Here is a 26422-nt window from a genome sequence, read left to right on the forward strand (position 1 = left end):
CGATAATCCAAAATGCAATGACTCGGCTCCAGATTTGTCGACTGCTGGAAAAAACAAGTGCAGCGTTCTTCTTTGAGACCTTCTTTATGTTCACACAAGGCTGGGGTCTGCACCCCCATATATTCGCCAACACCACAGAGAGACGCAGAAGGTAATGTCAGATTTGAGGTCTCTGTTCATATCTTCATTCCTTTTGACATTGTGTCCCTCTTCCACTAAACAGAAGGGAGAAGGAATGGGTTTATTTAGTAGCAAGCTTGAGCTGCATTGTCTTGGAATAATTACCCTGCTTCTTGTTGCGTAACACATGCTATAGATGCCAGTGACACTGATTTGTACACTATAAGAGCCCCTTTTCATTTGCTTCTTCCTGTTTGTTCCTTATGAAGCACTTACTTTTCTTTCTCCCTTAAAAAATAAAAAATAATCTGTTAGAGGATTGTGAAATTTCTGATAGTGGGAATCATTAAATTTCTTTATACCCCCAAACTGTCCACTCTGACAGCTTACTTCCATTTCTGCAAACAAAATTCAGTAGTTTGTACTCAGTTAACTCAGAGCAGAAGTGAAGAGGAGTGGAATATTTTTTGCCCTTTCCTGTAGACTCAGGCAAGTTCAAACTGCTGTGGCATCTCCTATCTCAGTGGTTCTCAACCTGTGGGTCCCCAGGTGTTTTGGCCTATAACTCCCAGAAATCCCAGCCAGTTTACTAGCTGTTAGGATTTCTGGTAGTTGAGAACCCCTGTCCTAGCTGGTCTTCTTTACTAATAACTTTTGCCATCTTGAACACATTCTGATGTTGACTGGCCAGTTTTCATTTGTAAAATACTGGAGGGTATGTTTCTTGTTCTTCCACTCTCTCTGTTGCTATAAGTACAGGTTCATGTATAGCCATGTGCTTTACATTATGGAGGTCACATTTGAAAGGCAGTCTAGTTCATGTTCTCTTGAAAGATAAAGGTGTAAGAAAGGCGAGGACCTAAGATTGCATATCAATGGTGTGCAGGACTTTGAATAGGCGCACTGGGTCTACCATTGGGCAGACTGAGACATTACATAATGACACAATTTTTGACCTGTTGATTTAGGAATTTATTTGGAATAATTCCATACCATATTGAGACCTCCTATGCTCTTCTTACTTTTGTAGCTTTTATTGCATAAGATGTCCACGCCTCCTTGCTTTTATTTCATTTAGATATATGATTGCACTAAATTGCCTTACAAATAGTCAGACCATTGAGACATCTAGCCCAGTACTGATTAACTCACAATAGCGCTCAAGGTTTCTTTCTCAGCCATTATATTAGCATTACCGATATTCCTGGCTGGTTTCCATCCAGGGACTAGCCAGGCCCAGTTCTGTTTACCTTCCAAAATAAATTGAGATTGCATGTATTCCAGGAGGTATTCGTGCTTCAAAGTTCTTAATGCTCTTAATAAGCAGGCAAGTTTCATGCTGCACTCCTTTCTTGCAACCTAGTTGGAAAATGGAATAGCTATGCTGATGTATATGGAGAATATGGTATTATCTGCAGGGTTGTGCTGCCACCTTCTGACTGGAGGATTGTAATCACTGCAGATACAGCCATTCCTGTTGCAGTAAAGCACTAATATCATAATCAAGAACTTGGGAAAGTTCATTGTTTTAAACATGAATTCTTCAGCCAGCATAAACTTTCAGGATGCAACTACATGACACCACTTTAACTGCCATGGCTCGGTGCTATGGAAACATTTGAGCTGTAGTGTTATAAGACCTTTAGTCTTCTTTACCAAAAAGTACAGGTGTGTCAGAAAACTAAAATTTCCATGATTTTGCAATTCAGTATCCAATTAAATTGTTTTAATATGGCATCCTGATAGGCCCTTGCTCATCCAATATTGAAGAGGACTATACACAGTGAAAAACAGATAATACAGCCAGCCTTCCAGACCTACCTGATTTTGTATCCATGGATCCAACCATTCACCGCTTGGAAATATTTTTTTTAAAATACCCAAAAGCAAACTTTGCTTTTTGCCATTTTATATGAGGTATACTGTTTTACTGTGCCATTGTATATAATAGATTTGACCATCCATAGATTTGTCATCCATGGAAAGTCCTGAAAAAAACCCAGTAGTGTCCATTAAAGATAAAAAAATAAAATTTAGTATCTCAGTAGCCCAGAGAGTAGCTATAATGACTGTTACTAAATGTTAGGAGGGAGGCATATTCATAACTCTTGTCCTGGGCCTGGTGAATGCTGATGGTGTCTTATACCAGTTCAAGTCACCAGCCAGACTCTGGCTTCATAACTGTAGGATAGAAGGATAACATTTTGTAACTCTGCATCTTGTCTCCAACCCACATGCAACGGCAAACAGGCACATGATTCTTTCATACCCATCACGCCACTCATGAATTGCAATGCAAAAGGAATCCATTCTGAACTTTGGATTGCATGTTACATGAACAGTTCAGATTTCCATCTCTAGCTCAAGACAGCAAACATGCTATTTGCTTTTTGATCTGTTTGCTGGGTAAGTCACTGCCAGAGAAATGAACTCAGCAAAAAACCCCAATCAAAACAGATATAGAAGGAGATGGGCAACAAATTGCTGATGTAAAAATCTATCCCTGTTTTTAATAGCAGAGCAATGAGACAAGTGGTAAAGGGAGGGGAAAGATTTGGTTGTTCTTAATAGGCTTCACTATTGTTTTCTTTATCAGTGGCATGTCATATCTTAAGAGATCAACATCTGGGGTCAATGATCTTTTTGTTTTTAGGAGCTCTGTGGGGAGACTGAAGAATTTGCAAGAATAAGAGCATTAAGGTTTGGGCAGTGTACATCCCTGCTTCACTATTGCAATAGAATCCAAGTAATTTTTGAACGTATACAGGCTGAGTATCTCTTATCAAAATGTTTGGTAGAAGAAGTATTTTGGATTTATGATTTATCTCTCTCCATAAGATAAGATATCTTGGAGATGACCCTAAGAGTAAACACGGCATTCGTTTATGTTTCATATGAACCTTACATACATAGCCCTGGAAGTAATTTGACACACTGTGTTGTCAAAGGCTTTCATGGCCGGGATCACAGGATTGTTGTATGTCTTTCAGGCTGTGTGGCCATGTTCCAGAAGTACTCTCTCCTGACTTTTCGCCCACATCTATGGCAGGCATCCTCAGAGGTTGTGAGGTACCTCACAACCTCTGAGGATGCCTGCCATAGATGTGGGTGAAACGTCAAAAGAGAGTATTTCTGGAACATGGCCACACAGCCCAAAAGACATACAACAACCCAATTTGACACACTTGTTGCATGGAACCAAGTTCTTGTACATTGAATCATAAGGAAGCAAAGGTATCAATATCTCAGTCACCCATGTGGACAATGTATGATTTTGGAGTATTTTGGAATTCAAAATAAGGGATGCTCAACCTGTATTGAATCTTTGGAAAAAGAGGACAGTCATTTTGGTTCCCTAAAATTTTGGTCCTGGAGCAATGAATAAAAGTGGTTCATTAGTCACCTCTCTCTGTCCCACCATTCTCTCAGGTACTTCTGGTGAGAACACAGAAAAGAGCATTATCAGCTGCTACCCCCAGACTATAGAATTCCCTTTCTGGGAAGTTAGACTAGCACCCTTACTTTTTCACAATAAAGACTTTTCTGTTGAGAGGGGTCTTGATAATTGAGGGAATAAGTTTTTAAAAGTGCTGGGTTCTGCTAATTAGGAGGAGGAGCTAATACCACAGAGTACAGAATCAAAATCCAAAATGACATTTATGAATTAGAGCTGGGCCAAAGCTAACAAAATGCTGTCTCTTTCTCAGCCTGACTTACCTCTTGGGTTTTTTGTGATGGGGAAAGGAGAGCCACATTTGTTTCCTTGAACCTATGGTAGGAAAGGCAGAATATAAATGTAATAGATAAGCAAATCAAATCATATGATTTAATAATGTGAAACTGACATGCTGGAAATAATTTAGTGCTGAAGGATGATTGTTACATTCTGTTTTCTGTGTCTAGAAATACCATCTTCTCTATTCACATTTCCAGAGAAAGCTAAGGAAACCCAAACACAGAAATGAATGAAGTACTCTAAACAGATTATTATAATTGCAGAACATAAGGTACAAAAGTGGATACTCTGTAAGACACACACACACCACAGCAAAACACCAATCTTGCATATTCTTGCATGTTGACTGTCCCATTTTGAAGTTAATGGGGTACTATTCAGAGATAAGAGCTTCAAATTCAGTAGATGAAATAGGGACATTCTGCTCCCTCCATGTTTATTTTTTCAGCGATTAGATGGATACATCTTTTCATAGTCTTGGATGAAACGGAGAACACGCCATAGGAAACAATAGCTGTTTCTGCTTCCAAACAAACCACAGGATGTTTTCAAAGCAAGGTCACAAATATGCCAGCATCAGAATATTCTCTATCTAGACCATCTTTTTTTAAAAGGCTCACTCTAAAGAAACATGTGGATTTTCTTTCAAACCATGGGTGGAGAGAGGAGAAGAATGATATTACAAAAGAAGAGTTAAACAGGATTGTTTTTGTTTACTTAGGAAGTTGGGAAAGTTAATGATTTCCCATATGAACCTCAGGACTGCTTGCCTTTAAGGTGAAATGTTACACAAAACAGCATATCAAATGATGCCATAGCCACCCGATCGGCAAGGCAGGTAGGTGAAGTTTTGTTTCCAACAGGGAAAAATGGGGAATTCTTAATGGCATTCTAGGTGCTGGCATAATAATTGACTTTTTTCTTTTCTTTAGCAGATCTGCTATAACAGTTTAAGGGAACAACAAGAAATGACAGCTTAATTCACCTGAGCATGTTTATTGCTTTATTATCAAATCTTGAAATATCTTCTCAAGGGTTACTAGATGCAAAATAGATCAGGTCATCTGGACATTTCATGGTTATGTAGAAATTGGAATTTTGCCAGGAAGAAATGTTGGCATTTCTTCTTCTGCACAACTGTTTATGATTCTGGATCTCTATATAGTTGAACTGGAGGATGTTTTCCAACATAAAGTAGCAGTTTCAAACCTGTCCGCCCCCATCATGGGCTGTGAAAAAGGCAGAATTGTGGCAACGTATGGCTGAAAATGTCCTGCTGGCAGTCTAACATCAGATGAAATACAAGTACTTGCTGATATATTAAGGCTCATCAGGGCCGTAGCCAGAAAAAAAATTCGGGAGGGGTTTTGAAAATTTCGGGGGGGGGGGGGTTGAACCCCTAGCACACACCCCTCCCCGCTACAAACCTGTCAATATCTGCTTGAAATAATGTCTGGAGGGACTCTTAATGTTTTGCGTCTCATAGACTTAGCATGGGGATTTGGTTAACCAGTTAAAATTCATGAGTAAACCAGGGTTTTTTTAATAACCTGAAAAATTTGGTGGGGGGGGGGGTTTGAGCCCCTAAAACCGCCCCCTCGCTACAGGCCTGAGGCTGATCCATAGGCATAAGCTAAGTAATGGTGTCTTTAGAGTTGGTCCCCATAGTTGTGTGTTTAACTGTGCAAATTTGATTATTCAAAGATCTCATTAATATGCTCTCTCTATGAATCTAGAAAGGTCGGCTCAAAGGTTTAAAAATAAGTTGTGTTTTTTTCACAAAAAAACATGGACCCCTAATCTCTGTAAAAGTGTGTGCCTCCTGTACATAAAATAAAGGGTTCAATAAATTGTGATCCTGGGGGCATGTGTTCCTCTTTTCCCAGCCTTTTCAGAATGCCGAATCGAACTTCTTTGGGGTCAAAAAAATGCAAACTGCCCATTTAATAAGGTTCCAGTGAGCCTTTCACAGTACAGATTATATGTATTATAAAATACAAAGGAAACCAAGTGGTATGCATTTTGTGAGACACTAGTGCTATCTAGCTGAAAATTCTGAAGACCTCACCTTAAACTACAAACCCAGAATTTTACAGAAAACTGTGCGGTGACATATTCCACAGTTGGCAACATTTCCAATAAATTTTCAACCATCCCGCATTTTCAAATGCATCCTAGTTTCTCTCTCTTCTTTCTTTCCACATTTGTCCTCAGGTTTCTTTCATATCTGCAAACTGAGTCCAAAATGCAAAAGTAATTTGCACTGAATTAACTTGACAGAAAGGAGAAGAGAGGAGGCATTCAGGCAAGAGCAAACTGCTGCAGCCCCTCCTCGGGCGCATTCAAACAGCCCTTTAAAAGTGGAAGCTCCCGCATTTTCAAGTGGGGCATCCAAATGATGCTCCACCTAAAAATGAATTCATTTGTCACAAAGCAGGAAAACCCTGCTTTATAGTGAATTCATTTGATAGTGGATTTGATCTGTGCCTTCTTGGAAGGCACGTGTTGAACCCACTATGATTGCTGTTTGGACTGCCCACTTAGGCCGGGTTGTGGCGCAGGCTGGATAGCAGCCACCTGCAACAAATCACTGACCAAGAGGTCATAAGTTCGAGGCCAGCCCGTGCCTGCGTCTTGTCTCTGTCTTTGTTCTATGTTATGGCATTGAATGTTTGCCTTTATGTGTGCAATGTGATCCACCCTGAGTCCCCTTCGGGGTGAGAAGGGCAGAATATAAATGCTGTAAATAAATAAAATAAATTAGAAGTCCTGGACTTGGGTCAATGAATAATCTTGAGTCCTAGTGATATAGGTTTGAAGGTCATTCCCAACACATATATCCCATTAAAAAGTGAAATAAAAAGCAAGGCAAGTAAAAGAAGAATGCATTATATGTCGTTAATTTGAGAGTTTTCTTTGTAGGGAAATCACTCAAGATCAGAAACCATGAAGGTGGTAGACAATGAACTGGAGAACATGCACAAATCTGCCATGGAGGCAAAAACTGAAACACAGTCTGTGGAGGGGAAAGCTGTCCAGAAACTACCTGCCAAAACAAAGACGTCTTGTTGCAAAGGACTCAAGGTTTGTGGATATTTTATTCTTAGAATTCTTTAAAAAGTAATTCTTAATGATAAGAATTCTTAATCATTCTTAAGCCAGAAATACTGACATTACATTTTTTTATTGATTTCTAGAAAAGGGAAAAAATTCTAGGGGGTAAAAATACCTGGGAACACCTGACCACCTCTATATTGGGAAACTGATCTGGAATAATAATAATAATAATAATAATCATAATAATAATAATAATAATAATAATAATAATAATAATAATAATAATAATAATGCTTACTTGCCTCTAACCACGAAGCAAGACTGGGAACAACTGATTAAAAATGCAAATTATAAGTTCTGTAACACAACACACCAGGCATCACAGTTGTGGAAAAGAAAAAGGTTTGGATCATTGATGTCGCCATACCAGGTGACAGTCGCATTGATGAATAACAACAGGAAAAACTCAGCCGCTATCAGGACCTCAAGATTGAACTTCAAAGACTCTGGCAGAAACCAGTACAGGTGGTCCCGGTGGTGATTGGCACATTGGGTGCTGTGCCAAAAGATCTCAGCTGGCATTTGGAAACAATAGACATTGACAAAATTATGATCTGCCAACTGCAAAATGCCACCCAACTGGGATCTGCGCGCATCATCCGAAAATACATCACACAATCCTAGACACTTGGGAAGTGTTCGACTTGTGATTTTGTGATATAAAATCCAGCATATCTATCTTGTTTGCTCTGTCATAATAATGCTTCCTTGCCTCTAACCATGAATCAAGACTGGGAACAACTGATTAAAAATGCAAAATATAACAACTATTGAAAACCAGATACCATCAGTTAAAAACACATAACCCAGTTAAAATACATAACAACATGGATATGACTGCCAGTCTAGAAGAGACCAGTCTTTAATGCTGTTTTAAATTCAGACTGCCTGGAGCTCTTCTTATTCCACAGTTTGGGAATGGCTGAAGAAAATGTTCACTGGATGGAGTAAATATCCCCCAGAGGATCTGGGTTTAGGAGGTAGAGATGATCCGGAATGTAAATGGGATTCAAACATGTGGGGCTTTAAAGATAGCAAACAGCATTTCATAATTTGCGTGGAAATTAAATGGTTTTCCATAGTGTGATTTTAATATTTGGTGCAATATGATTATTCCTAGATGAGCCAGTGACCAATCTTGCTGCTATGTTTTGAAGTAACTGAAGTTTTTATATTTGGTACAAAGGTAGTCCAGTGCAGTGCACTGCAGAAATCCAGCCTTATGCTCTTTATATTATCTCCACATGAAATAATAATAATAATAATAATAATAATAATAATAATAATAATAATTCATTGGAATTTATGCCTCAAGTACCACCTCCCAGCAGTAAAGAACTGGTGGGATCACAAACCTGCAAAAGTATTGGAAAATGAGCACACAAAGATACTGTGGGACTTCCGAATCCAGACTGACAAAGTTCTGGAACACAACACACCAGACATCACAGCTGTGGAAAAGAAAAAGGTTTGGATCATTGATGTTGCCATCCCAGGTGACAGTCGCATTGACGAAAAACAACAGGAAAAACTCAGCCGCTATTAGGACCTCAAGATTGAACTGCAAAGACTCTGGCAGAAACCAGTACAGGTGGTCCCAGTGGTGATTGGCACATTGGGTGCCGTGCCAAAAGATCTCAGCCGGCATTTGGAAACAATAGACATTGACAAAATTACGATCTGCCAGCTGCAAAAGGCCACCCTGCTGGGATCTGCGCGCATCATCCGAAAATACATCACACAGTCCTAGACACTTGGGAAGTGTTCGATTTGTGATTTTGTGATATGAAATCCAGCATATCTATCTTGTTTGCTGTGTCATAATAATAATAATAATAATAATAATAATAATAATAATAATAATAATAATAATAATAATAACATTATTATTGTATCCCTCCTCCATCTCCCCGAAGGGACTTGGGGTATCTCACATGGGGACAAGCTCGATCAACACGGATTAAAACACAAGTCAGCAAAATTAGAACATTATAGCCACATAAAACAACATAAAACAACATCAACCGCAATTTAGAACCTGAACAGTAATAACTGTAACATGAAATCTCTGCATGAAGACTTTTCTTGTGATGTACAGGGTGACAATACGTACTTTAGTTGTTTTTGCCTCCGCTCAAAAAGTCTGATCTTTTCACCACCTGTTGGTTTTCCATTTTGAAAAACACAGACCTTTTAGTAGCATCCCAAAGTACACATCCTGATTTAGTTTGTTTACTCATCTGTAGTTGTTATACAAGTAATTGTAACTTTTATGTACTTTTATGTCACAAGTCTGTTTAGTTTGGGGGCAAAAGAAATAACTAAGAGTCTGTGTTGACTAAACTGGGTAATATTTAAGCTTTAAAAATAATTAGCAATGTGGGACTCAGCTTTGTTCATGCAGTTAAACCTGAAACCGTTCCTTGGCTTCTGTTCTGTAAAAGTAGGGAGAAATTACGAAACAAATCACAGGTTTTTTCTAAAATAATGACTGCACAGTATCTTGCTCAGTTAAAAATGCATAATTAATGGGCTACAAAAGCTCAGATGTTGGAAAATCCAATTATCATTTGCACATTTAATACAAGAAGATAAACCTTGTTGGGCCCTGATGCAGGAGAGACCCTGGGGCCTGAGTATTTGCCATGAATAAGACCACTTTTACTAGCAGGCTTATGTTTGGCCTGTGGGGAGGAATGTGATTGGGAAACTATGTTTTTAATTTGTCTTATTGCATTTCTGTGTTTTAACTGTTTTATAATTTCAAATGTTATATTTATTATCTGTATGTATAATGTGGCATTGAATTTTGCCATCGTCTGTAAGCCGCTCTGAGTCCCCTTCGGGGTGAGAAGAGCGGGGTATAAATATAGCAAATAAATAAATAAATGTTTCGTGAGTTTAAAATATTTAGGAGATTCACACATCTTTTGCAAAAATACACATAAATATATATTGGGCCTCAGTATCCACTGGGGTTTCATTGTATGACCTATGGATACCAAAATCCTTGGATGCTCAAATTCCATTATTTAAAGTGGTGTAGTAAAATGTCATCCCCTATATAAAATGCTTGACAACTGCATTGAGTGCCAGAGAAAACATGGCTGGGTATAATCCAATTTCAGAATGCAGATCAACTTCATTGAACTGGATTATATGTGTCTTCTATACTGACATAGAATACTGGTAAATGCAGTCAATCTGCATTCTGAAACTGCATTATATGGCATTATACATCTAGCTCCTGATGATTTGTAAAATGATGGGAGGATATAGAAGAGTATGTCTACTAAAGTTGTGCATTCATGTGGAATTGCTGTTTGTTTTGTGTAGTTTCATTTGTGTTGTCCCGCTAACAAAAATGGGCCACCTATACGATTCAAATTTCTGTCTAGCTAACGAAAAACATGAAAATTTTCATGTCATTGGAGGCTCATCTCTCTCTCTCTCCCCCCCCCCCCTTGGTTTTTTGGCTAGAGTGGTGAAAATCACCACACACTGAGGGCATTTCAATCCCTTTTAGCCCACCAACTTTTAAAATGTTTTGATATTCCCCAGAGTACTATTGTTATTAATAATATCATTATATTAACCCCCATTTCCACAGATCAGATCTAATGCGGAGGCATTTTTCTCTCCTCTCCCAGGCTCAGGTTAGATTCCCAGATCCTTACCTGCTTATTGTTATGCATCATGCGGCTTTCATTTTCGTATCACCTCTCGTTTCCTATGAAAATGCCATCATTTGTTTTGTGTAGACAAACTGTCAAAATGAAACAATAGCATGAAGAAAATGAAAGAAAAATTTTCATACACATCTTTAATGTGTACACATCAGTGTGTGTGTGTGTGTGTGTGTGTGTGTGTGTGTGTGTGTGGCACCATAGTTGGTTGAATCCATAGGGTCAACTTAAACATATGCAACATTCAACTAGTCTTGATGTTTTTATTGGTTAATTGTGCTTTTGCTTTGTTATTGATATTTGATTGTTGTATCGGGCAAGGCCCCATGTAAGCCGCCCCGAGTCCCTTTGGGGAGATGGGGCGGGGTATAAAAATAAAGTTATTATTATTATTATTGTTATTATTATTATTATTATTATTGTCTGTTGTAATCCATGATTGATATACCATTAGCTATGTCCACACTGCAGAATTAAAGCAGTTTGAAATGATATGAACTGCCTTGGCCTCATGCTATGAAATTCTAGGATTTAGAGTTTTGTGCAATATTTTTCCTTCTAGGAGTCCTTCCACACTGCCCCTTTTCCCAGGATCTGATCCTAGATTATCTGTATATCCCAGGTTATCTGGCAGTGGGGGCTCATATATTCCAGTTTAAAGCAGATACCCTGGGATCAGATCCTGGGCTAAAGGGCTGTGTGGAAGGAGCTCTGAAATGTGTTCAAATGAATTGCTCCCATCAACTGGTGGAAATCTGGTCTTTGTTGAAGTGCTGTTTCTCTTTTCCTTTCCATCTTTGGTAGGCCTTCCTTGCTGCTTTGGCATTCACCTACTTCAGCAAAGTATTTTCAGCAGCCATGATGAAAAGCTCCTTCACACAACTAGAAAGAAGATTTGGCATTTCCTCTTCCACAGCTGGCTTCATGGATGGAGGCTTTGAAATGGGTAAGTGGGACCAAAGAGTGGACAAAATGCAGCATGCTGCCCACTTATGGCCCCAGGATAATTTCTTTGGTTGGGTTTCTGTGTAACTTTAGCACATGGAGGCATTTAAAGAAGGGGGCTTTAAAATCAACACAAACAGGAAATGACTTCTAGACCACTTCATGTTTAGGGCAATTATGATGTGTGCCGCCCATCAGCATCTCTGGTGAGGCAAAGCTTCTGTGTCCCACTCTTCTCTGGAAGTTGCCCGATTCCTGAAATACTACTTATAGCATACAAAGACAACACTGCATGCTTTTGGTTCTTTAAAAATATAGCTAAGGCATTTTCCCTGAAAGCAAATCCTTCCTGAAATCTTTTGTGGATAAGAATGGTTTTATTCAAATGTTTACCTTGTTTGATGGAGCCAGAAAGCAATACGCACTCTATTTTGGACTCTGTAAGGCCCAAGGAGCTTCAAGAGTTGTTTGATGGTGAAATGGGCTCTCTAAAGTGAGGGGCTCACTTTCATTGGAAACATTTTAAACATAGACTGGAAAGCCGTATGTTAGGGATGCTTCAGCTGTAGATTTTCTGGATTGGCAGGGGTATATCCTTGGGATGGAAACCAGGCATCTGCAGCCAAGCGACATCAGGATGTATTCAAGATTGCAAAAATTGATGTGAAAAACCATAAAATTTAGGAGAGGCTGCTGCAGTTGGCTGATCCCACTAGGAAGATAAAAATTCTACCGCTCCTCTCTTCCTCCCACTCCTGAGTCACAGAGTGTGGTCTATATTTTGTGCTTTGAATTCCATTGGCAGCAATGGAATCATGCTGAGGACAAAGGGGGAAGAGAGAGAATCTGGGATATTTTAAAAGCAGCTGGCAAAATGAAACAGCAGAGGATAATTTAGGAATGTCTTGGCCAAATCAAGAGTGTTGGAGAGTAAGCAGAAGTTGCACCAGCAGCCATTAGATGTATCTTCCAACTGTCCTGTTCTATAACACCATGGTTCTGTGAAATACTCCCCATTAACAATGGTTTGTTTTATTTTCCAGGGAATTTGCTAGTAATTGCATTTGTGAGTTACTTTGGGGCAAAATTTCACCGACCAAGGGCAATTGCTCTTGGCTGTTTTATCATGTCGCTTGGAAGCCTTTTAACAGCAATGCCTCACTTCTTCATGGGATAGTAAGTATGAATCTACATTTATCTTGGTTATCGAGATATGTTTTCTTCCCATCGTGCGATCCAGGTTTTCATTCCTTTCCAACCATCTCAGTTTTTCTCCCATCTACAGTAATGAAGATGTAACTGCACTACACACTTCAATTGTTAGACTAAGGTATCCTAGGATTTGTACTTTGGTTAAGACAGTCAGACTGAAAACTGGAGAGCTGTTCTTATGTAAGTGCAGTATGACCACATTATCCACCGATTTGATCCTCATGATTTCATTTACCCAATGCACCAAAAACTATATTCCCTGCAGAAGCACTTGTGGTTCTCTCTAGGCACTCCAGTGCTATTTTGTGGTATTCTCCAGCACACGAATAGTAAAAATATAAGTTTCAGATATCTACAAAACGTCTTAGAATGTATCCTCAGCAGATATAGAGCTCGCTTTTACTATTCAGCATTTTCCTTAACAGGCTAGAACTAAAACTAGATTTAGGTCTGTGTATGTGTGTGAGAAAACAAGGCAAGGGTGAGAATCACACAGCTCTGCAAGGTGTTGGAATGCAACTGTCAGCATTTGGAAACAATGTCTATACTCACTGGAGTTGCCAAAATTTCAGCTTAACGGCATCTGTAGGGATGATGTTTCCTATAACGAATGTACGCATGGTGAACTCTATTCAGCTCCAAAAGTCCTACCTCACATCTGACTTGGTGCACATCTACAAATCAGCACTTGACATTCCGATCTTTTAAAATATTGATTGTATTTCAAATGTTAATTTGTTTCAATAAGTAAAAGGCAAAGCAGTTCCTACATTTTGTAACTGTTGAAAGTGTAACAGCAACCCATGAATTTTCTCAACTAACCTTCTAAGCTCTGTTTGAAAGTGAATCTCTACAACAGCAAAATCTTGAACTAATGCATTCTTGTTATTAAAGGCTTGGGAAACTCTCATTTAAACCTCTGTACTTACCATAAAACATCACTGATTGAATTGTTTCCAATTCCATTACTTCACCACTTCTTATTTAAATAGTGTGTCTGTTTGTATGTATTAGGCTGAGTCTACACTGTCAAATAATACAGTTTGAACTGCATTAAATGGTCAGTGTAAAATGCAGTTTGAACTGCATTTTATGGGTTTACACTGATCATATAATGTAGTTAAAAGTGCATTATTTGGGCAGTGTAGATTCAGCCTTACTGTTCTTTCTTCCCAGCAGAAAACATATATTCATATTCATTCATCTACAATTACTAGATTTAACTTTTTTCTTTTCAGTTATAAATATGATACATTATCAAGAACATCAGACAATTCATCTTCCAGTCTCTCTCCTTGCTTAGCAGATCAAGCAGAACTAGGATTGGAAAAAAGTTCAAGTTCAGGTAAGGCTGCACATTCTTAGTGGATATATGTAAGCATTACATGACAACTAAAACATTATGTTTTTTGAGGGACACCACAAAAAAATCTCACCCTTGTGCCAAATTCACCACTTCTTTTCCATAATGGTTTTTGTAAATTTATCCATGTTGTGATCCCATGTTATGCACTTACCAACCCTAGTCCACTTCACTAGGTATCATTGTAACATCACTGAATTAAAATCTTATCAACTGATGTTGGCCTGGCATAACAGAATGGAGAGATACAGTAAAAAAAAAAAATCACCATTGCAGTTTTTGAACACATGGGGGAATCGAATCAACATCTGTTCCATTTTTTCCTATGTTATCAGCTATATTCATTTGGACTCATTTGGGAAATTGCTCTTATTTGTATTGTAATTTTTTCACTTACAGACTGCAATGAAGAAACTACATCTTATGCATGGATTTTTGTTTTGATGGGGAACGTACTACGTGGAATCGGTGAAACACCAATAACTCCTCTGGGCATTTCTTACCTTGATGATTTCTCTAGGGAAGAAGATACTCCCTTTTATGTTGGTAATGTCTGAACTGGTGGGATTGTGTTGTGCTTAGGTCCTCTTAGGGATCTGTAATTGACAGTGGTAGATATTCAACTATGTTTGCTAAAATGCACCTGAGTTTTGTCATTAGCAGAAGGGCAAGCCCAAATACAACTCACTTTGAGCTATGGGGAGAGGTGGATAACAAATACAATTTAATGGTATTATTATTATTATAACCCCAAAAAGACATTTAAGAAAACATTAATGAATCAATTTCAAAATCAGCAATTTTAAAAAGGTTTTTATCCTCACATTGTTCAGTCAACTAATCCATGAATACGTATGTTTAAAAACATTGCTTGGACATACAGATTGAGCATCCCTAATCTGAAATTCTGAAATACAGAATACTCCAAAATTGACCACTTGAATAGCTGAGACATTGGTACCTTTGCTTTCCAATGATTTTGTCTACACCAACTTTGATCACTGACAACATGTAGTATAAAGTTATGTATATATGAAACAACAATTGAGTTTCTATTTAGATTTAGGTCCAGTCTCTAAGATAATCTCATTAAGTACACGTATGGAAATTGTACAGGTATTACAAAATCTAAAACACTTTTGGTCCCAAGATACACTACTTGTACACATTTCATCCAGGTTGTTCTTTACAGTTTACTGTAAGTTTAGCTTTCTAAAATGAAGACTGTATTTCATTTTCATTATAAAATGTATTCTTCCAAAGAATGGAATTGTCTTCTATCCCTATATTTGGAGCATTTTGTTTATGACCTATAACAGTGGCTCTCAACCTATGGGTCCCCAGGTGTTTTGGCCTACAACTCCCAGAAATCCCAGCCAGTTTACCAGCTGTTAAGATTTCTGGGAGTTGAAGGCCAAAACATCTGGGAACCCACAGGTTGAGAACCACTGACCTATAAGATGTACAATTTCTACCTGTGACTTAAAGAGTAGGGGATTTGTCACATATCTCAAATGTTCCAGTGATACAAGCATTTCTTCTTTCAGCTCAGTTTCATAGAAAAAAATCTTAGGTGCAGACATTGTTGCTGGGTGCCTCCAAGACATTTCTGATTCTCATACATCTAAAATTTATCATGGTGTTTTCTTGGCAATATTTATGAATGCCTTCCATCTGGATATGTATGTCCTCATTGTGAAAGACCATACAGATCCAGAATAGGTCTTTACAATCACTTAGGGCCCTTCCAGATAGGCCCTATATCCCAGGATCTGATACCAGGTTTTCTGCATTAAACTGGATTATGTGAGTTCCCACTGCCTGATAATCCGGGATAAACAGAAAACCTGGGAGCAGATCCTGGAATAAGGGCCTGTCTGGAAGGGTACTTACAGACCTACCACCAATACTTTATCCTTGGAAGGCAGTCATACTTAGCCATGAGTGATCGCCTATAGATGGATTCAGAGAGGATTTGCATTTTCTTCCTTTGGAGTCTGAGAAACTGTGGGTTTCCATCGGAAATTGAGAATTCAAACCTTGGCTTCCAGAATGACAGTTCAGAATTCAAATCATGATAGCACACTTGCTCTCTTGATGTATATAGGAAAGGTAAAGGTTTCCCCTTGACATTAAGTCTAATCGTGACTGACTCTGGGGGTTGGTGCTCATCTACGGCATTGTCCGTAGCTGCCTCCAACGTCATGTGGCTGGCATGACTGCATGAAGTGCCATTATCTTCCTGCTGGAGCGGTACATATCTACTCACATTTGCATGTTTTCAAACTGCTAGGTTGACAGAAGCTGGGGCTAACAGAGGGAGCTCACCCCACTCCCCGGATTCGAACTGCCGACCTTTTGGTCAACAAGTTCAGCAGCTCAGCATTTTAATCTGCTGCACCACTGGGGGCTCCCTTGATGTATATATACAACAATTAAATGTTCAAATTGGCTCTAAAATAGTACTGATTCTAGAGAAGAGAAAGGTGTACCCAGCGCACAGTTATGTACACAAACTTTAACTAATGACATTCAGTAAAGACTTTCTGTATATATTTCAGATTTCAATATTAATGTCAAAAATACGTAGTATGATTTTACATAAGATTTGTGCTACATTAGAACAGTAAAGACAAATATCACTTAGGTAAAATAAACATTAAATATTAAATAACAAAAAAAAATTAAAAGTAACTGAGAAAAATACCTGAGAAAATAATGCAGTATCTATGAGGAAGTTTGCTTGGACTTTATTGATCCTTTTTTCTTTATAATTGTAGGAATTTTACACACCATAGCAATGATTGGCCCAATGGTTGGCTACCTTTTGGGATCTCTCTTAGCCAGAATATATGTGGATGTTGGCTTTGTGGATCTAGGTAAGATGCAAGTTGGACATGGATAATTTCAGTGCAACATGGTTTGCTATACTGGTTTACATGATATAGCACTGCTATCTCTATTATTCATAGTGTGTTCCCTTGAAACTCCTGGCCAGTTGCATGCACAGATATTTCTATGTTGGGTTACATTCTCAAAAGCTATGATCACATGCTGACTGTGTGTGTATGGGTTCTCTCTAAAGCAGGGATGGGCCCTTCTGGAGCTCAACTTAGCTGAATAAACAGACAGGTACCTATGACCTGATAGAAGGTAGATGTATCATCTTGTCATGCACCTCAACTTTTTTCTTTGAAGCAGTAACTAGGACATAAGAAAGGTGTCTACAACAGGATATAAGGGATCTGTGCCCCTTCATATATTGTTGACTTTCACTTGCCATGGTCTCTAAATATTGGACATGTTGGATAGAATCAGTGGATGCTTCAGTCCAGCGACATCAGGACAGGCACAGCTTGATTATTGCCCCTGTCCACTGGAAATAATTATTCAAGTGGGACATGTTTCACATTCTTTTTACTTTCCTCCCTAACTTTCTCATGTTGTTGTTCATCTTAGAAGCTTATTAGGACAATTTCGCTCTATACTGCATGAACATTTGACAGTGCTGTATGAACATACATATAATGGATCTCTCTACTTTTAGGTACAATTACTATAACTCCAACTGACTCCCGTTGGGTCGGTGCATGGTGGCTGGGCTTTTTAGCAGCTGCTGTCACGAACCTGATTTCTGGTATTCCTTTCTTGTTCTTGCCTAAAAGTCTGGACAAAGAAGAAGGGGATGCTCCTGGAACAAAAAAGCTGGACACTATCAAAGTAAAAGATCAAAATCATAAAAGCCACAGACAGATGGCTGAAACTCAACAAGAAGCAGAGAACTCAAGAAACTTGAAAGGTAGGTCCATAAGAAAATCTAGGGAATCTTGATTTAAGCAAGGAAGCCATTCAATACTATTACCAAGGTTTCCCTCCCTCCGTTCTCCCTCCTTCTCTTGTTTAGAGATATTCTTATATCATGAATCAGCATAGAGAGCCTTTTTATACTGAACATGTCAATGGGATGCTAAAGCTTTTCTGATCTTTATAAGTATTGCCAAAGGTGCTGATCCTCATCTTGAAATAGACTTAGCAACATGAATAATTCCTTTAAAATTTGGGCTAAAACTCAGTTGGGTCAATGTTGAAATTTCATGACGCTCTTGTTTTCAGCACTTTTAGTACCAAGTGTTGTGTGTGCTTTCCACCTATGTAACCATGACGCCAACAGGAAACTGAAAGATACTTGGGAAGGCCAAGAGCTCAAACACTGTTTCCATCCTAAATACCTTGGTGTCACCTTAAATCAAACACTAACATATAGGAAACACTGCATGAACACCAAGCACAAAGTAGCTGCACGCAACAACATCCTGTGGAAACTTACTGGCAGTGCATGGGGTGCAGACTCACAATTAATAAGAACATCAGCCCTGGCCTTGTCTGACTCAGCTGCTGAGTATGCCTGTCCTGTCTGGCACAAGTCTGCCATGCGACATTGTGAAAACCACCTACTACATGACTATTAGCCTCCTCCCACCAGACTCAAATCAAGGAAAGGCTTCATGAGAACCACCACTCCTCTTAATGTTCCCCCAGCAACAGCAAGAGTATCCGTCTGGGCAGCTAAACCAGGCCATCCCAACTGGATGGCCCCCCATGAGGATCTTCCTCCAGGGGCAAACCAAGAATGGGCAACTTAGAAGTCCCTAAACAGACTCAGAAGAGGAGTGGGCAGATCAAAAGACAACCTGGCAAGATGGCACTACCTGGAGGAATCCTCCACCTTGAGTGACTGTGGAGCATAACAAACAATTCCTCATATGTATGCTTGCCCACAATGTCCTGCCTCATGTACAGAGTTGTTTAAAGCTACGGACAATGTGGTCGCTGTTGCCCATTTTTGGTCTAAAAATATTTAGCTGCTTGTGATTACCTTTATTTTCATCACTTTTAAATTTATTTATTATGCAATGCCTTTGACACGAAATAAAAGTACCAAGTGTTATCGAGCTCCAGTTTAATGTATGGGATTTTCCTACTGCCTTATTTCATGGATTTATGTGCCTAGCTTTATTGATTTTTATGCACCTATGGATCTTGTTTTCATTTATTTATTTATTTACATCATTTCTATCTCGCCTTTCTCACCCGGAGCGAATCAGAGCAACTTTGTCTGCAAGGATCCAAGCAAATGCTTCGCAGCAAGCTGTTGAGTTGTCAGGGATCCTGTCTTGAGAGAAGCTTTTTGATGTTTTTGTACTATTTTATGTATTAGAACTTTGCTGTTTTACTATTTTCTACTGCTATGCCTACATATATTCTTCAATAAACTGCTTGTTGATTTTACTAAGCTGGTGTGCTGTCAAAGTTCAGAAGGGTGCCGGCCCTTGTTTACAACACTGGGCCTTTCAGGTAGGCCCGGATCTAATGCCATATTTAATTTGGAATAACTGAGGTTATTCTGAATTAATTCGTTTTTATCGGCGGTATCATTTGGATGCCCCCGGTAAAAACCCAGACAGGTCCCACATTTTGGGCCTGTCTGGATGGGCCCTAAGAAGATTATTGATTAAGTCTGATTTGAACCGGAATTCAACACAAACAGTAACAGATCTGGTAACCATGCATCCCATATAGATGCCACATATCCTATTTTTATCTTTTTATATAAAATGATTTTTGAAATGAATCATATGTTGTGTGGCTTATACTACCATCATGTATCTCTTTCTTTCAGGGTTTTTCAAGTCCCTAAAGAGAGTTTTGAGCAATAAAAGATACGTCACCCTGATGTGCATAGCACTGATGCAGTTCAGCAGCTTCATTGGTTATTTGACATATAGTCCCAAATATATGGAACAACAGTATAGTCTCCCAGCATCCAAGTCTAATATGATGACAGGTGAGCCTGAGTCTTGACTTCTGTCTTTCTGTCTGATTGTGTGTCCACCTAGCCATCTGTCTAGGGCTGGATTAAGAAATCATCAACAGTTCGATTGGCTACCCAGTCATTTCCACAGATATTATAAAGTGTTGATTTTGACTTATAAAGCCATATATGGATTATGCCCTGGCTATTTAAAGGACTGTACCTTTTATGAGACCTTTAAAACATCAAGACTGTCTGCCAAATAAAGGTATCTAAAACCAAATTATGTGGAAAAATAAGTCAATAAAATTCTCAAAACTTGGCATCTGCTCCCTTTGATGGCCAAAACACCACACTAGCTCTCTGAAAGTTGCAAAATCCTGTTTACCAATTGTACAGGCGTAGTTAAGCTACAACATTGGATAAGGCCATCACACAAGTAATTATGAGTACAAGTACAAGTAAAAAGTGGGATAGCTTCAGATTAATACATAGTGTCACAGTTACTCTAACTTTTCATTGATCACTAAGGCTCACATTGTCCTTCCTAGGTTTGTGCAATGGTTTAAATTGCTGTTGTGGAGCTTGCACAAAACTGTAGCCACATGTATACAACTACGTGCATAAATAGCATTTACACCAATATAAAGCCACCTCATTAAGTGATAACCTACCACGAAGTAATGAGCCAGACAGAGATTGGAGTTAAGGAAAGGGTCATTTATTGACATAAAACCTATTTAGTTCAGATATACCTGAACTAAACATCTGGCCCTAGGTTGCTAACCCCAGCTGGCCTTTTCCTGAAAGTCCAGCCTAGAATCCTCACTCCCAAGCCACTGGCCTTTACAAGAGAGAGGAAACCTCTCAGATTATCTCTAAGGCAGGCTCTTTCACAACATCCCGAGCTGATGGATCTAAAGGAACAGTTCCAGAGCAACACCTTTCACCAGAAGGGTGCCAAGGTATACACCAGACTCTTATTATCTCCTAACACCAGCTTGAAACAACCTATTTATGGAGTCCACCCTGTATCAATTGCCTCCGTGTGACCCCACTCCCCTCTGTTTCTTTTTTTTTTCAGGAATTGCCATTTTACCTGCTGTCAGCATTGGGATCTTTGCAGGAGGGCTCATCATGAAAAAATACAAATTGAACATTATCGCTGCAACAAAAATGGCATTTACAGCATCATTTATAGCCTTCGTATTTTCACTTTTCTATGTGATAGTGGGCTGTGACAACCGCATTGTGGCTGGATTAACAGTCTCCTATGATAGGTATGTTATACAACATGATGTAGTGGTTTGAGCTTTGGATTATGCCACTGGAGACCAGGGTTTGATTCCCTGCTCAGCCATGGAAATCCACTTGTCCATGGGTAATATCAACATCCACAATTTTACCCCCAAAACCTGCTCTCAATTGACACCTGCTCTAAGACTTCAAATGACCAGTAAACTGGCTACTGTCAAAACATTCTTAAATAGTAGCAGAACAAAAACACAACAAGAACATAGTAGTTTGAGCCTCTGACACAAAACAAGCTAACTTTCCAATATCAGTTCTAGCTGAAACTATAAAGAAAATCACTTCCACTCAAATAGAAGAAGCAATTGATATTGCCATGTAAGCCTGTATCACAAAAGAACAGGTACCACAATCTGTTATGTAACTGTTTGCTTGACTCCTTTTCTTGATTAACAATATTATTTGCCTCGTTTCATGCTACAATATTTGCTGCTTCTGGGTTTACATTTGTTAGGTTGGAAGACAGGTTGTATTTGATTTTCTTTTTCTTTCATCATCACCTCTGTTGCTCTGTGCAAAGGCAGAAAAAGAGGAGGTTTTAAATAAATACATTTCCGTCACTGCTAGAATAACCTGAGTGGATCTCTCTGTGTTTATTTTAAAAGGCAACCAATTATGCGGGACTCCATTCTTTTATCTTCATCCTGCAACTCTGACTGCCAATGCCCCGCAAACCAGTGGGACCCTGTCTGTGGAGACAATGGAATCACATATGTGTCAGCATGCTTTGCTGGCTGCAAAGACGTAACAGGAACCGGAAGAGAAACAGTAAGCTATATTTATATTTCTGCTTTTCTATTTGTGTATCTGTGTCGGGGGTTGAGGAGCTGTCCCTTGAGAAGGACAGTTTCTGAACCTTTTTTTCTTTTGAAAAGTCATTGCTGGAATTCAAGGCTTACTTGCTATGAGGAGATAGACTTAACTCAAAACTATGTCTTTGCTGTTGAAGATTTAGAGCATGGTCTTGTTAGCTGAGGGATTCTAGGAGATGTTGTTCAACCAAGTCAGCCTTCCAAGCTCAGGAAGATTTCCCTCCAGTTCTTAGATTTATACCGTAGGTTATTTCAGGCCAGGGACAGCCCTCCTGCACTCTGCAAAGCTTACTATCATAAGTGAAGAATAAAAGCCAAACCTACCAATCAAAATAACTATAATGAGTAAATGGTATCCTGAGCCCTGTTGGATCCATGTCATGTTTCCTATAGTGACCTGTCAAATGCTACTAGGAAAGCCTACCTAAAAGGGAGTGAAAGCAGTAGTCCTAGCTAGTTCTCTCCCACCAAAACTTTGTCACCATGAGCAATTATCATGAAGATGGATATTGCTTCTGAACATAGAAGTTTAACAATTATGACTGAAATGATAGCAGGTTTTTACTCCATCACTATGTTGCCTCTTATTTCTCAAGTCATCTACAGTAGTGGTCATCACCAGCCATAGTTTGATATAATCATCATCAAACTTTATTTATAACCAGCCCTCTCTCCCTGAAGGGACTCATGCTTGCCTTGATCACTTGGTGTATTTGACTTCTGTCAGAAAGTGGGGAATTCCAGCTTTCTTCTTTTAACCCAGGCCACAGATATTCAAAATCTAGCCTATGAAGGGTCTAGAGCAGTGGTTTTCAACCTTTGGTTATCCAGGTGTTTTGGACTTCAGCTCCCACAATTCCTAACAGCTGGTAAAATGGCTGGGATTTTGGGGGGTCTAAACTGGTGGACCAAAGATTGGGAACACTGGTCTAGAGAAATCTCCTGCCAACCCAAAGGTTTTTCCTTTGGGATTCCCCACTGGGAACCCAGATATGGCAGGAGAAATTTCATCACCTTTCATTGCAAAAACAAGTGGCTCAGGGAGGAATCTGTGAGTTTTGCTCTTCTTATTCTTATCCACATTTTGCCTCAGAATTGGAATTCAAGGCAGTTTACAAAAAAGAATACCAATAAACACATATCTAGGTAAAAACATGGGGGGAAAACCCTGTTGTTAAAAAGCAATTAATCTATCAGTCCAATTTAAAACAAAGTAAGACACATTCATTTAAAAAGGCAAGAAATAAAAGTAGTTCAGCACAGTATTAAAACTCCTTTATTTACAAGAAGTTCTTTAAAGCCTTGAAACTGGAAGTAACCAAGCCATGTATAGCCAAGTACTGATACAGTTGACCACTGGCTTTAACTATATGAAAGCTCTCCTGTTCACTGCTGAAGCTTGATACTCCAGGCTTAGAGATGAATCAGGGATCCTGATAAACTGCAAACCTGTATTCAAGAGGAATGTAACTCCATCTAACACAGAATTAATCTCTACTCCAAATCTATCTCTTGAATGATCGGGGCACCTCTGTCTTCTCTGGAATAAACTTCAATTCAATTGAAGCTTCCAGTCCATTACAGCTGCCTGGTGCCAGTTTAGCACACAAAACAGCTCCCTCTACAAATGAAAATATGATGTCTATGCTATCACCTTTGTTTTTCTTCTAGGTTTTCCATAACTGTAGTTGTGTTGAAAAGACGGATTCTGAGGCACAACATTTCTCAGCAGTTTTGGGAGAATGTCCAAGGAATGATGGCTGCTCAAGGAAATTTATTTATTACACCGTGATCAAAGTAGCAAGTTCCTTTTTCTATGCATTAGGAGGGGTTCCGTTTTTCATGATCATGATTAGGTAAGTAGCCAATGAGTCCAACAACAAAATATTGCTGTGATGAATAATTCTACTTAATATTCAGGTGGAATCTCTTTTCTGGCCATTTGAATCCATATCATGGACAGACTCGATTAAGGAAGTCAGAGCTCTGAGCCTGCAAGATTTGAGCAAGACTGTTGAGGATAAGGTGACCAGAAGGTCTCTCAATTCATAAGGTCACCATAAATCAAAGTTAACTTGACAAATCTTAACAAGAAGAAAACTCTGCCCATAGTTTATCTGATTCTTAGACCTGGTTTGTGAACATTATAAAATTGTAGAATACTCCATGTTTCTATTGAAATGGCTTGCCACTGAAACAAATAAAGGATCAATCTATCTACCTTGCAGAAGCATAGAAATGCATGTTTAACATGATTAACCTTTCATCTTTTAGAAATGTAGAGCCAGAACTGAAGTCATTGGCAGTTGGTTTCCATATGCTTGTGATGCGAGCTTTGGGTAAGAATTATTGAATATTGTGGATAGTATTAAATGGAAGCTTTACATCTGCTTTTGAACCTAAAGTCACCCTGCAGTGTAATAATGTGAAAGAAGTAACAGGAACTTTACTTAACTTCAAGAGATCAAACAGAACAATAATATATACAATAGTTTCTCTGATTGCTCACAGAGAACAGAGGGAATAGTCCTTTTAAATAATCCTTAAATATGCCTCCATGCCTTAGAAATGACAAGGCTTTAGAGAGTTGGCAGCTATCTTCTCTCTTGGCTGTTTCTTTCACTCACTGAGGTAAAACCTGTTCAAACTGGTTTCCTCAGCAGCATGGCAGAGAAAGTAACCAATCAGATTTGCAGCTCTTCACAGGCTTAGCCAATCAGCTGCTGACACGTACTTTTTCAGTTAACCCATTACATCATGATGTCTTTTACAAGCCCCAAAAAGAATGTCATTCTGATAGTTATGGATCACAATGAATGTCTTCCCAGTACTCCTTATTAGCAATGCAAATGTTCATTTATAATTTTCCCATACTTCACAAAACACTTCAAAGCTTTTTGTCATACTGAGTGAGCCTATTGAAAGTTTTGTGTGTTCTTTTATTATTATTATTTGCTCCATGTGACTTTTTCTCTGAACTTTGCCAATTTTGGAGGGTGGGAAAGCTGTGAAACAAATTCCATAGCACTGAGCCATGGCAGTTAAATTGGGATCAAATTACAGTAATTTGACAGTGTAGATGACCCTAATAATGTTGGATCTTGTTCAGTGCTTTTGCTGTTTGGCCAGAAAACTAATCTCCATACAACATAATGGTTTTCAAAGGACTCTTGGAGACTTCTAGGGAGGGGTATTGGGAGGAGACTAGGAAAAAGAGGGGCAAAAGCATAGGTTAGTCATCCCTATGGTAAAGCATATCATAAATATATATTTCTTGCTTGATGTCTTCCAGCTGGAATTCCAGCCCCTGCTTATTTTGGTGCAGTAATAGACAAGGCTTGCTTGAAGTGGGCCAACACTGGCTGTAGTCGCCAAGGAGCCTGCAGGCTGTATGACGCCACAGTGTACAGGTGAGCTGTGCTTGTACCCCAAAGCTTCAATGATAATATCCTAATTGACTGAAATGAGTTCCATCATGATGACACCAATAACAAGGAGTTCTCAGGAGCTGGCTTTTACCATATCAGTTAATTTTCATGTTTTATACAAAGATCTTTCCGCACATTCTACTTTTGATATTGCATGTCTTCAAGTCATTTCTAATCTATCAAGACACTAAGTTGAATGTATCATGGAGTGTTCTTGGCAGAAGGGGTTTGCCTTTCTCTTAGGCTGAGAAAATGTGATTGTTGAAGGCCACCCAATAGCTCTCCAAGGCCTAACAGGCATTTCAGCTTTAATCTCCACACTGATAGTCCAATGCTCACATCACTACACCACACCAACTCTCATCTTTAAATACTCCTTCCTAATTAAAAAACAGAAAGAAAAAGAAAAATGTAAATGCAGAATGTTAAAATAATGCATTTTTGTGTGGACTCTTCTCTTCCACAGATATTCTTTCTTTGGCCTTGTATATGGCTTGAGAGCTCCATCCTATTTGCTGGCCATAGTGTTCTTTATCATTGTAAAGAAACATTTTGAAAGACAAAAGGCTGATGCTGCTGAAAATGGGTGGAAAGAAGGAGAACCACTGAATGGAGAAATGAAGCCAAGTGACAGTGAACGTACAGCGGGTCCTTCTGTGGCAGATACGGACACTTGCCTATAAGAACTTCTCACTAGACAACGATGGATGGATCATGGGACCATCTTGGTTATATAAGCATAGCAAATATTAAATTGACAGCAAAGCTGTATATTTCAGAGCATTACCTGTTTTCCTTTCAAAACAGAATAAACTTTTATTCTTTGATTATTAATTTTTAATTATTAATATTTGATTATTCTGTAATACCATCCTATATG

General features: G+C 38.9%; 1 protein-coding gene across 3 annotated transcripts; it reads left to right on the top strand.

Moving 5' to 3' along the window:
• Positions 1-26376, top strand: LOC100555012 (solute carrier organic anion transporter family member 1B1). 3 transcript variants are annotated; one of them, XM_062983170.1, is made up of 16 exons: positions 1-151; positions 4578-4694; positions 6779-6940; positions 11464-11605; positions 12648-12780; positions 14055-14161; positions 14579-14725; positions 16960-17058; positions 17727-17978; positions 19860-20024; positions 21076-21271; positions 21908-22070; positions 23786-23970; positions 24389-24453; positions 25407-25524; positions 26009-26376. In XM_062983170.1, the coding sequence occupies exons 3-16, from the start codon at positions 6803-6805 to the stop codon at positions 26223-26225; spliced, it is 2127 nt and encodes a 708-aa protein (XP_062839240.1). In that variant the 5' UTR covers positions 1-151; positions 4578-4694; positions 6779-6802; the 3' UTR covers positions 26226-26376. The 3 variants fall into 3 exon arrangements, with proteins under 3 accessions (XP_062839240.1, XP_062839242.1, XP_062839241.1); XM_062983171.1 differs by lacking the exon at positions 1-151 and adding an exon at positions 2804-2820; XM_062983172.1 differs by lacking the exon at positions 4578-4694 and having other exon boundaries at positions 9-151.
• Positions 26377-26422: the final 46 nt, after the last annotated feature.

The sequence above is a fragment of the Anolis carolinensis genome, chromosome 5, assembly GCF_035594765.1.
Source record: "Anolis carolinensis isolate JA03-04 chromosome 5, rAnoCar3.1.pri, whole genome shotgun sequence".
In the NCBI taxonomy this organism is placed as follows: domain Eukaryota; kingdom Metazoa; phylum Chordata; class Lepidosauria; order Squamata; family Dactyloidae; genus Anolis; species Anolis carolinensis.

Bases quoted from the DNA above. Each gene is read 5' to 3' on its own strand.
- LOC100555012 (XM_062983170.1), top strand. From the start codon at position 6,803: ATGAAGGTGGTAGACAATGAACTGGAGAACATGCACAAATCTGCCATG. The intron at 17,059-17,726 runs GTAAGATGCAAG...CTCTACTTTTAG, and splicing joins TGTTGGCTTTGTGGATCTAG to GTACAATTACTATAACTCCA. The intron at 24,454-25,406 runs GTAAGAATTATT...GATGTCTTCCAG, and splicing joins GCTTGTGATGCGAGCTTTGG to CTGGAATTCCAGCCCCTGCT.